Source organism: Anguilla rostrata, chromosome 13 (assembly GCF_018555375.3).
Source record: "Anguilla rostrata isolate EN2019 chromosome 13, ASM1855537v3, whole genome shotgun sequence".
In the NCBI taxonomy this organism is placed as follows: domain Eukaryota; kingdom Metazoa; phylum Chordata; class Actinopteri; order Anguilliformes; family Anguillidae; genus Anguilla; species Anguilla rostrata.
The window spans coordinates 20,713,768-20,726,552 of record NC_057945.1 but is presented as its reverse complement, the minus strand read 5'-3'; the positions used below and the strand labels follow the sequence as shown (position 1 = coordinate 20,726,552).

Genomic DNA, 12,785 nt, shown 5'->3' with positions numbered 1-12,785 from the left:
ACATTCTAAAAAAATTAGCAGCCTAACATATTGTAACATTTTAGCATAACAAAGCAGAATAACAAAACATTCTAGCATACCGATACATTACAACATAACTTATAACCTTGCTTTTATAAACTTTATAGTTTAACAAAGTAATCTAGCATTACATTAAATTCTAAGATTGAAATATGACCTTGAACATTCAACATATCCTAATATTTAAGTTAATGAATCATTGTGACGAAACATAATATTCTAATATCATGTTTAATTCTAATAACAGGATTCTAACATAATATAACAGGCCAATATAATATAATATAGTGTTCTAACATAATATGCAATGTGCAATATAACATGACCCAACATTATAACATACAGTAACCTAACATTTTAACATAAGTACAGATTTTTATATAACACTCCACTGTTATATATTATAAAGTTTCATTTAATTTATAGCTTCAAAATCTACATATCTTTAACTTTAACTTTAAAATATGTTTAAAAAATACATTCTAACAAAACTGAACAGCTTAGCTTAATGTTGCCATTTAACATTGAAATATAGGCTAATATTCTTACCTAATGTAGCATTGTAACAGAATCAAGCACTGTAACATAAGTAAAAGACCAAATGAAATAGCTTCTGCCCGTCATGGAGTATAAACTGCAGAGTTCCTACAGCTTCTCCGCTCAAGCAGTTCACCCAGTAATTTGTCCCTAAAACCCATCCAATCTAGCTGTATTTAACTATTTTGATGTAGAAAGGCTGTGTGTGTGAGAGAGAGAGATAGAGAGAGAGAGAGAGAGAGAGAGAGGGAGAGAGCGAGAGAGAGAGAGAGAGTCCTATGTTCGCAGAGAACGGTCATGTGTGTATATGACTGTACTAATGCAGAAAGACTGTGTGTGTGTGTGAGAGAGAGAGAGAGGGAGAGAGAGAGAGAGAGAGGAAAACTGTTGATGCAGGATGGCTGTGTGAGTAAGTGAGTGTGTGTATATGTGTGTGTTTGCGTGTGTATATGTATGTGTGCTTGCTTGTGTAGAGTATGTGTTGGTGCATGCATGTGTGCATGTGTATGTATGCGTGATTTCATGCTTGAGTGTGTATGTGTGTGTGTGTGCGTGCGTATGTGTGTTTGTATGAGTGTGTATGTGTGTGTGTGTGTGTGTGTGTGTATGTGTGTGTGTTTGTGTGAGTGTGTGTGTGGGAGAGAGTGTGTGAATGTGCTGACGCAGGAGGGTTATCTGTGGTCTGTTCACTCAGATGATGAGGTGACCGTGGGGAAGTTCTATGCCACCTTCCTGATACAGGACTACTTTAGGAAATTCAAGAAACGAAAAGAAGAAGGTCTAGTGGGAGTGCACTCATCGCAAAACAACACAACCATTGCCCTACAGGTGAGTGTACCCCAAAAAACAAGAAAACCATCGTCCAGCAGGTGAGAATACCAAATAAAAACAAACACCGACTGCCTTTCAGGTGAGTGTACCCCAAACAACACAGACATCGCCACTGTCTCAGTCTTTTCATATACAAACGTTTGCAGAAAAAACCTATTATTCTGAAGCGTCTTCATGGATTCCACATAAGCAAGAGTCTTGAGTCATATACAAATCCAGAGTATCTGAATTTATTTAAAATGAAATGGGGTTTGTGGGAAGGAAATGGGTCACATGACTGTGGACAGTAGTCACAAGAGTTTAATGTAAGGGCTATCAGACCAGTAGGCTGCTTATTACAGCCATTGTTATTACAGCCCAGACTGTTGGTTCCAAAGGATGTTTGGACCATAATTTATCTCTCCAGCCAAGATTTGGGTAAATAAATCAGTAAACCAACTGTGAAAGCACTTTCAAAGTTCTCTTGTGTGCTTTCATCTAAGTTCACTTTTTTAAGATCTTACCATTTAAATTGAACTTGAATTAATTAACACAAAACTTCAAGTTCTTTTGTTTAGCCCACTAGCCGCTATCAGCAGACCTCAGATCAGTTGGTGTCACAGTTCAGCTTCTCAAATGCACTCAGTCCCCATGCTTCGTACCTGTAGCAGAAGACCTCAGATTCTCTCAGGGAGTCCTATATACAGCTGTATATACAGATATACAGGTGTGAATGAGATCAACCTTGATGCTGCTGTTGCTCCTGAATGTTATTTGGTGCTTCAAAAATGTCCTTTTAAGTCACATTCCATCTGCCCAACATAAGCTCTCAAAACAGGGATAAAAATGGCTGCTTAAGTCCAAACATGTGCTTGTTATTCTCTAAAGTACCAATCTTTGTGTGAACCAAATGCGCTTGCATTCTGTATTGGCTCTTTACATTATCAAAATCGGGCCCATAGTCCTTTTGGAAACAGAAGATGAACCAATCACTCCAGGAGATTAACCTTCCCAATTGGTGTCTTTTTGTTCAAGCTAATTTCCAGTTGACCTTGAATGTATTCACTTTCATACCATACATATGTTTGGTGCACCAACATCACAAAGAATTAAGTATAGTTCCAAGCAGTCTGAGGCCACTCTTCAATAGTGATGTCTATTCAGTTACTTTATTACATTACATTGACATTAGAATTTTCACATAAAGCTCCACAGGGAAGGAAGCACACTTGCATTCAAATAAAATTCAAAGTAGCTGTGAAAGTGCCCTAGAACTCAGCTGTGTAGTTTAGCATGCTCTTGAGTAAACCCTATTGTGGTATTTTAATGATTGCATTTAACATTTCAGTTGCTTAATTTTTCATTGTTTTTACTGTAATCTCTGTACTGTATGTGTCCATTCACATTCGTCAGCCTTATATTTGCAAGGTTATGTATGTAAAATATGTTTCTCATGTTTTCTCTAAGTGTTTTTTTATTTTTCCTTATGTTTCATCATCATCATTCCTGTCACTATTTGTTCATCCCAGTGTCTCTCAGCCTCTCTCTTTGTGTCTGTCAGAGTTCCTTTGAATTGCCACTAGAAAGTTTGAGTATTCAGCTAATACACTGCACAAGCTCATACTGATTTACCCCAAAAGAGTCAGGCACACAAGTTAACAAATCTCAGGGGGCTTCTGTGAGTGCTACACGCATTACGCCTATGACTCCACGCATTACCAAATGTGCTACCATTAGGACAAATTAGGACTATGTGCTCTACCTGCATGCCTACATGCATTGCCAAGCTCATTACCAAATGCATTACCATTATTCCTATGTGCATTCCAGGCTCATTACTAAGTGCATTACCATGACTATGTGCATTACTAAGCAATTATTATTTTAATTAGGTACATTATAAAACTTTACATTATAAAACTGTGCCGTAGTCATATGCATTATTATTTATGCATATGACTATGGCACAGTACAAACATTGCCATGATGATTACATGCATTTCCAAAGGCCTTACTATTTTAACTAGCCACATTGCTTTACAAGCTAGATTTTTCTGGTCAGTCAAATGTTTGTGTTCACATGGTGACAGGGCAAATCAGTCCCATGACTGCTTGTTAACACTTTCCTCATTCAAGCTGTTTAGGGTAATATTTTTTATTTATATTATAGCTATCCTATATAGGGTTTGCATGAATTTTAAGTTTTTTAACAAAGATTTACAGAGAACAGAATCACTGCTTTAGGTTTGCATTTGACAGTAAAAAATAGTGATAAGACTGTACTGTATTTATACAGTTAAATCGAAACTGCTGTCTGAGCTGTGTCTCTGTGTTCAGTGTGGAACATGTTTTGTCTTTTTAAATGTTAAGTGTAATTTCTTCCATCGTCCACAGTCCTGTCTGTCCAGTCTGTTGTAGTGGATGAAGCAGGGTGTCTGTCGTTAAGGCCAGCGTAGCTCGTCTGTGATTGGGTGCGTGTGCCAGCTCTCAGCTGCTCTTCTGTCACTGTTTCAGGCCGGTCTCCGCACGCTGCATGACATCGGGCCTGAAATTCGCCGGGCGATATCATGTGACCTGCAGGACGAGGAGCTAGTAGACTTTATTCCTGAGGAGGACGAGGATATTTATAGGGTAATCAGTCGCAATCAGTCAATCACATCTGCAATTCTCTGTTGAGATAAGGAGTGACTCCTTGGGAGGTTTTCTAGATCAGCCTTGAAAATGATGCTGGATTCTCTCTAGACAGCAGGCAAAATGACGAGGCTAGGTGGAGCTGAATGCTTTTTACATTCTTCTGTTATTGTACCCTGTAGGACTAACCATCATCACAGGATCTGTAGAGTCAATGCAGGATACTTATCTTATGGATGCTTATATTATGGAATTTATAATGAAGTTAAAGGAAGGTGTAGGAGCAGAAGGGTGCCTCCCAGAGGAAGTGCAAGTCAGTGCAAGTGTGTCCTGCTGGACAGCCTGTGGCTTTTTTACCTCACTGAGTTTCAGGTTTATGCTGAGCTCAGGTAATGTTACTGTATCACATGATCAGGATCATTTGACATGCATCTACCATGGCCTTCATTGAACGTGCCTCAACCCATCTTTGACTTGTTTTTTATGGAGAATGTGGCTGCTCAGCATTGGAATGTCTAAGAGTTCTGACTGGGGTCATTTGGGTTTTTGCAGCGAAATGGTGGACTCTTCGGCAATCACGTCAACCACATGAATGGGGACAGCAGGGGCTCGGGCCACCGCACTAATGCCACACAGCGCCCCCTGCAGGTCCACGCTCCGCCTCACTATGTCCTCATGGAGCACCACGTGGGGCGGTTCGGACGGATGGCCAATGCCCTGCCCTACAACAACCACCACCACCACAACTCCTACTCCAAATCCACCAACGCCAACCTCAACAACGCCAACGTCTCCAGCCTGCCCAATGGGAGGCACAACCGCTTCTATGAGCACATCCCCGCCAATGGCTACCCCGGCCACCAGGGGCCCTACTACGCTGGAGACTACAACAGGTCCCGTTCCTCCCATATACAGAGGTGAGACACCACCCTCTGTGAACACTGTGATATTTCAGCCATTAGAGATGATCTATCTGATTTAAGTAGTGAAATTGGTTATCTCTTACTTCAGCCATTCAGTGAGGTAGCTTAAGTTTTAACTTATAATTTAATTAAATTACTTTAGTTATTAAATTAAGTTATTTATTTAACTTTGAGGCACATGGTTACATTACTCTGATTTAAATTACTCTATGAATTAATACTGGGACCAGTGATTGAATAATTTAACTCTTTAAGGTATAAGGTCACAAATACATGATTATAATATTCTTACATGAACATTCTAATGCTGATGTAACAACCACTACTGGTAATTGAAAGAAATGGAGTACTAGAACACTTAGAATTTTGGGAAAACATTCCAAAATACGTATTTCAAAGGGGTAACTCTGATTTCAGTAATTAAATGATTTCACTCTGGTTTAAGTGATTAACTGATTTAACAGATTTAACAGATTTAAATGGTTGAATGATTTAACTTGGTGATAAAATGAAGAGTAGCAGTCTGCAATGGTGAGGAGTGTGTGAGTATCCTCAGGTTCAGTCTGATACTGAAATCTAAACCGTCACCATTGAGACATACTGTAAATTGGTGCGACTCTCTTAGTCACCTGTTATAAGTATTGTAGAATTGGTTATATTTAAATTATAGGCGTATTTTAAACCTATATTCTAAATGTGGATATATTGTTAGCCATGTACAGACTTGGAATATATGTAAACATTTCTTCCCAATAACCTTGTGAATCAGTTTGCAGCTAGCCTCTTGGCATGCATGGCTGAACTGGTAAAAATAGGTATAATCTAATTCTGCAGTTGAACAGGAATTTACAGCTTTGCCTAAATGTATTAAGGTTATCCTCCCTCCCTCCAGCCTCCATTCACGTATATGATCTCTCTCCACCCAGACCTCCGACTTAATTTCCGACTGTACATCATCTCTCTCTTCCTTGGACCTGTCCTAAACATACATATATAAGAATGCCGTATATGTGTCATATACAGTGTGATATATGTGCAGTATATGCCTCATATGCAGTGTCATATATATGGTGCATTTTGCCTCTTCTTTCCCATTGTTTCCTGTTCCTAACAAAACTGCTCTTTCTTGACCATCTCTCTGCTGTCTGGGCCAGGACTCGCTACTATGAGACCTATATTAGGTAGGTCTGTCACAGCACCCCTTCATTTCTAATGATAAATCTTGTTTGTACACTCTCTGGCAAGCCAATACAAGCTCATGGTATAGCACAGGCTCTCAGACTGCATTCTGGGACCCTCTATGTGTGTGCTGGTTATTTATGACATAAACTGATCATCCTTTACTAGACCATAGAATTGTCCATTTGTGGACAATTAACAAATTACTAACAATTCAGCAGTTGGAAGAAATGCCAGCATACACATTGGGCCCTGAAGACCAAGTTTGAGAACCCCTGGCATAGTTACAGGGGTCTGTGTTTGGCTTCAGTCTGAAATGCAGATTGGGACAGGAGGTGCTGTTGAACTTTGGCGATTGGAACAGGGGGTGCTGTTGGGGTTCAGATGGGGGTGCTGTTGTGGTTGGGACAAATTGTGTTGTTGGGGGTTGGGACAGGGGGTGCTGTTAGGGGTTGGGACCGGGGCCCTGTTGGGGGTTGGGACAGATGACCCTTTTGGGGTTTGGGACAGGGGGTGCTGTTCGGTGTTGGGAGAGGGGCGCTGCTTGTTGGATGCACGTTTCTGTATGGCAGTGTTTACCCTGCAGCAGTAGCGCTTGCTCTCTCTGTGTCTGTTGGCGCTGTGTTTTGTTGCCTTGACGCCGCTGCCTGCAGACGGAAGGCTGCTTGTGCAACCCCTGGTGGTGTCCATGTGCATGCCGCTGCATGGCCTGCATTCCTCTGTTCCCGGCTGCAACTGTAACCGCCGACTCCGCCCCCCACTGCAGGTCCCACGCGGGGGACGACTCCCACCCCACCATCCGAAGAGAGGATGAGTATGGCGAGGAAGATCGCTACTCTGGGGAGTACTACAGCGGGGAGGAGTGCTACGAGGACGACAGCATGCTGTCTGGAGACAGGTAACCTAGCAGCAACCCTCCCACAGCTTAACAGAAAGGTTTCCATGACATTACACCAGAGAAAGGTATCTTCACAGCCGTGGTCCTGTGAAGTTCCCCTGATACGTCCTATGAGCCTTCACAAACCTCCATGGACCTCCCTGTATAAGTCCTGAGCGAGTGACCTCACTGCTGATGAGGCAGGGTTTCCCTGGAGATAAGCGGACTAGTCGCACAGTCCTGTTCTGATGGAGACTGGAATGTCTGTCTGAGCAGTGCTTTGTTTTACCTGCAGGAGGTCATATAAAGAGTACCTGGACAGGTATCCTAACAGTAATCCTGACTATGAAACTCAAAGGGGATACCATCACCCCGACAGCTACTATGACGATGACGAGCAGCCCCTCTACAACGACTCGCGGCGGTCGCCGAAGAGGAGGCTGCTCCCACCCACACCACAAGGTCAGGCCTTCCCAGCATGCATTGCTGTGGTCTAAGCACAGAGACCTGAAACTGAGCCTGTTGTTTTTCAGGCCATGTTACCTGACACCTCCTGGATCAATCTTGAAAACTGAAAAAGTGAAATATGCATTCTATTGAATGTCTAATTTATGATTTTGTTGAGGTTTTTCAGTCATAGTTGTACCTGTACAACAGTAAAGACAGTTCAATTTTAATTTTCATCCCAGTGTGTCATTACTGTGCTCTATATGAGTTTAAATACACATGTATATAGCCCAATTGTGCCGGAAACTGAAAGGCTCTTCTCTCTCAGCCAATAGACAGCCGTCTTTCAGTTTTGAGTGTCTGCGCAGACAGAGCAGTCAGGACGACCTGCCCCTCTCCCCTGGACTGCACCAGCGCACTGCGCTTCCTCTGCATCTGATGCAACACCAGGTACTCTGCTGTGCAGAGACCACACTATCTACATCTGCAGCTGTTCAACTAACAAGATTATCTGCATATAGTGTCTGTGTTTATAATGAAAAGCAGAAGTCGGTGTGGTTTTCACTGGAAGTTGTGTAAATGGGAGAAAATGCCTGTGTTCATAAGTTTGATGTCCAAACATCAAACTTATGATTTAGTACTGGCATGTCATTAAGCATGAAGTATAATAATAGATTATTTATTTTAAAAGCTGTATTATATATGAAAAACTAAACCTAGATGTTCTAAATGATTAGCCATTATATACAACCAATTTCTTTTTTGGTAGTAATCAAACAGTCACTGGAATCTGTGGAATTAAGCTGATGGATTTGTATGGTATTTCTGTCCTTCGAGTTGTATGTGTGTGTGTGCGTGTGTGTAATACTTGTGTGTGTAACATGCATGTGTTTGTGCTGCAGGTGATGGCTGTGGCTGGTCTGGACTCCAGCCGGGCGCAGAGACTTTCACCGACGCGCTCCACAAGATCCTGGGCCACGCCCCCCGCCACGCCAACCAATAAAGACTGGTCCCCCTATTACACCCCCATGATCCGAGTGGACCGGCCCAGCCACGACAGTATGAGCAGCAGTCAGTCATCTGTCAGGAAGAGCTCCTGGTACACAGAGGAGTCTGACCACGTCCATCGGACCTATACACCTGTGCACTTGCAGGTTCCTGCGGAGTTCAGGCAGCAGTATCTTCACAAGAGAGGCAGTGCCACCAGTTTAGTGGAGGCGGTGAGTCAGAGTCAAATCAGCTACACCCAAAATCCAATCAGCTACACTCAGAGTACAATCAGCTACACTCAAAGTACAATCAGCTACACTCAGAGTCAAATCAGCTACACTCAGAGTACAATCAGCTACACATAGTCTAAACAACTACCCCCAGAGTCTAATCAGCTACACACAGAGCCTAACCAACTACAACCCGTCTAATCAACCATACCCAGTCTAATTATCTGCACCCAGAGTCTGATCAGCTATACCCAGATTCAAGTCAGCAAAAAGTCAGTAGAGACTGCTGCTCTCCAGGACTGGAGTTTAACACCTGTGGTCTAGACTATGCAAAATTAAAGAAAGCCCATCCAAATGCCTGAGTTCTCTGTTTCCATCTCCCATCATGCTGTGTCTGGTGCAGGTGCTGATATCCGAAGGCCTAGGCAGGTATGCCAAGGACCCCAAGTTTGTGGCTGCCACCAAGCACGAGATCGCTGATGCGTGTGAGATGACGATTGATGAGATGGAGAGCGCGGCCAGTCACCTGCTGAACGGCGGCGTGCCGCCGGTCCTCCCCATCCTCAGCCAGCGCAGTTACGAGCTGCAGGACTTCCCCACGGGCTACAGCGACGAGGAGGCGGAGCCCGAGCCTCGCCCCAAATACGAGGAGGACCTCGCTGACGAGATGATATGCATTACCACTTTATAGCAAAACGCACTGACTTAAAAAATAAATAAATGAAGGCATCTATTGGCTCGTTCACAAGAGAAGTGCCTTTCTGCTGTGGAACATTAAAGGCACCAGCAGCAGGATCCCCAGCACCAGGAACCACAAGCCCCACCCAGAACCGCGTTGTCCTCCCAAACCCTGAGTGCAGGAGCCAACCTGCTGCTGGATGCTGCAGGACCTGGACACTGTTGGGTTGAATGGGCCAGTGTTTTGTTGATTGGTACAGTATAGTGATGGATTTGGGCAGTATAGTGTTGAATGGGGCAGTGTAGGGTTGGATGGGGCAGTATAGTGTTGGATAGGGTTGTGTAGGGTTGGATGGGGCAGTGTAGTGTTGGATAGGGTGGTGTAGGGTTGGATGGGGCAGTGTAGTATTGATAGGTGGGTAGGGTTGATAGGGTGGTAGTTGGATGGGGCAGTGTAGTATTGGATAGGGTGGTGTAGGGTTGGATGGGGCAGTGTAGTGTTAAATAGGGTGGTGTAGGGTTGGATGGGGCAGTGTAGTGTTGGATAGGGTGGTGTAGGGTTGGATGGGGCAGTGTAGTATTGGATAGGGTGGTGTAGGGTTGGATGGGGCAGTGTAGTGTTAAATAGGGTGGTGTAGGGTTGGATGGGGCAGTGTAGTATTGGATAGGATGGTGTAGGGTTGGATGGGGCAGTGTAGGGTTGAATGGTGCAGGCAGTCCTCTGCAGGGTTTGACAGGTTATGACAATCAGACTAAAGATGTCATTTTCCTGAGTCACTTTATGTTGTATCAGCATATCCAGATAGGCATATCCCCCATTAGGTTTCAAGTATGGATCGAACCTTCCTGTTGTTATTCAAGTCAGTTTACAAAAATATATCATGTCTGCTTTGTTGTATTATCAGACTAGAGATGATATGTTTCTGTGGTTGTCTCCACGGAAGATTTTGCCCATCCGTGAGCTGACACCAAGCTTATTTTTCAATAATAGCCGATTTAATATTTCGTAGTACATCTACTGTAAATGACTTGTAATATATTACAAAAGTAAACTTTGTAAAGAGATGTTCTATATTTTGTAATTATGTACCGTATAGAAAAACAGCAATATGGTTCCTAATTATGGTTCCTGTTATGATACTATAAAATAGATTGATGTTATTTTATTAGGAATATATACAAATGAAGTTTATTTACCTTTTTTTGCTCCAATGTATTTTTGATTTTTTTTCTGTGAAGTGGCAGTTTTTATGGGGTTAGGACAGTATGGATATACATTTGCACAAGATAGCACAGAGCAGTTGCTTTCTGCGGAGCATCTGAAGGCTGCAGAGAGCACGCCCTGGGGAGAGGGGCGTGCCAGTGCCCTGCTCGAGACGGGGGGGTGCGGGGTGGGAGAGTGCTGACTGGATGAGGTGGAGAAGGCTGTGGTTGCTCGTTAATGATGCTGCTTTAATTAGTTAATGAAATTGTAAGTGCTCCTTTGGGCTTGATTTGTTCCAGGTGAAATGCCCTCTGTCTTGAGCCAGTTACTGAAACTGAGCTGAATTCTGTGGGATTGAAAATGACAGTGGTAGATTCACTAGGGGATAATAGAGTACACCCACAGGTGAGTGAACATGGGAAGCAATATGTTCATCTGTAAAGGGAAGGAAGCTCTAAAAAGGTATATTCACATGCGGGAGTGACTTTCTGAAAGGGTATATGCACCTGTGGGAGTGATGTTCTGAAAGGGTATATTCACCTGTGAGAGGGATGTTCTGAAAGGGTATATTTATCTGTGGGAGTGAAGTTTTGAAAGAGTATATTCACCTGTGGGATTGAAGTTCTGAAAGGGTATATTCATCTGTGGAAGTGAAGGTCTGGAAGTTTAAATGTACATGGATACAAACCATGTCCATAGGAACTAAGAAGAACTGGAGAGTGGTTAAGCAATATTTTCCCCCATTCTTACCAAACCATCATCCTCTACATATACCTCCTATGGAACAACATATCAGTGTTTGAAAGGTTCCTGTGCTCATGCGTTTTTAACGTGAGTGTTCCTGTTTGTGTCACCATGGAGACAATTTGGCACAATCATTCTGTCACTTTAATCATACTCAATGCTATTAAAACAATGAATACTTAAAAAAACAAGTAATAATACTTTGAGCTTCAGGCCATTGTCTGAAAAAGGGTCTGTTTGGGGAAACATAAGATGCATAACTACTGGGATATTTGATTTGTCATCGTTTTGAGTGTTTACTGTGCTTTCAGCAAATCCAAACACCCCAGGGGGAAATCGTTCGGTTTTCCTCATGGCGTGTGTGCTATGAAAGGGCTCTTCCAATAGTTTGTGAGAGAAATGTGTTCTGGTCTCTTTTTTTTCTTCTTCTTTCTTTTTCTTTTTGGTAAAACTTCCAAGTCTAAACTCTTTACTGTGTGAGGGACCTTAAACACCCCAGCACATTGTACTGTACGTAGCAAATACTGATAATATACTTATAAATATGCATTCTTTTTAAAAACAAAAAAACTTGTGTAAAATGTGTTCAAATGAAGACTAAAACCAAGATACCTTTTACCTCAAATCAGGGATTCCTGAGTAAAAATTAAATAAATAAAAAATGAATTGGTTCCTTCTATGCCAATAGTATTTAATATTAGCACATAGCTGTCTGTCTTTACACACGTACATGTATAAGTGCTAGTGTTTATTTTTCAGTTCTCTAAATCTCAGATCTGTGTGTAAGGTGAGCTGATTTTGTATTTTTCTTGTGGTTGTGTGTATGGTTTAGTGAAATCTATCTTCCTCATTTATGTCACCTTCAAAATGCTGGGATTATGTACAATCTTTATTTATGAGGGTTATATGATATCTCAAAAGTAATAAACAATGGTTTACAAAAAGCCTGTTAACTGAATAATGTTAATCTTTCATCATCATTATTATTATTATTATTATTATAAGTGTATTCATATACTAAACTGTAAAATATGTACAATGATATGAGAAGATCTGTGGTAAGTGGTTAGTTTCCTTGGCATTTTTATTCATTTAAGATGATTCTCCTTCAGTAGCAAATTATTTATTACCCTTTAGGTTTTGTATCAATGACATTTTTTTTCAGATTTCTTTTTGGCCTTGGAATGATTTGAATCAGTGCTGATATTTTATTTTCTAATGATAATTACTGAATAAACTCACATTAAAAATCAACTGAAGGTGATTAAATGTAGTTTTATCAGCAAACATTGTGTGATTGGTACATTCATTACATCAGTCATCATCAAAAGCTCTTATTCTTACAAATAAAGTGAAAGCAAATCATTAGGCAAAAAAAGATTCAATGTTATGAATGTCACAGAGGGAGAGTTTAAATTGAAAGTTTGTGTTTCTTTCATAGTGGGTAGGGTGACGTAAAGAAGCTGAAACACTCCCACGGACATTCCAGTTCCAGTTCCCTGCGTAGTGGGGTC

The 12,785-nt window shown here is 41.8% G+C and overlaps 1 protein-coding gene across 3 annotated transcripts in view; it reads left to right on the top strand.

Moving 5' to 3' along the window:
* Positions 1 to 9,735, top strand: part of LOC135237655 (voltage-dependent L-type calcium channel subunit alpha-1D-like) — a 51,393-nt gene extending 41,658 nt beyond the window's left edge. For all 3 annotated transcript variants that reach the window (XM_064304979.1, XM_064304980.1, XM_064304981.1), the window contains 9 exons: positions 1,253 to 1,386; positions 3,883 to 3,999; positions 4,552 to 4,916; positions 6,077 to 6,103; positions 6,868 to 6,999; positions 7,274 to 7,440; positions 7,754 to 7,875; positions 8,328 to 8,645; positions 9,049 to 9,735. In XM_064304979.1, coding sequence (XP_064161049.1) covers positions 1,253 to 1,386; positions 3,883 to 3,999; positions 4,552 to 4,916; positions 6,077 to 6,103; positions 6,868 to 6,999; positions 7,274 to 7,440; positions 7,754 to 7,875; positions 8,328 to 8,645; positions 9,049 to 9,336 — 1,670 coding nt within the window. In that variant the 3' untranslated portion in view covers positions 9,337 to 9,735. The remainder of the gene's footprint in view (positions 1 to 1,252; positions 1,387 to 3,882; positions 4,000 to 4,551; positions 4,917 to 6,076; positions 6,104 to 6,867; positions 7,000 to 7,273; positions 7,441 to 7,753; positions 7,876 to 8,327; positions 8,646 to 9,048) is intronic.
* The last annotated feature ends 3,050 nt before the right edge of the window (positions 9,736 to 12,785 follow it).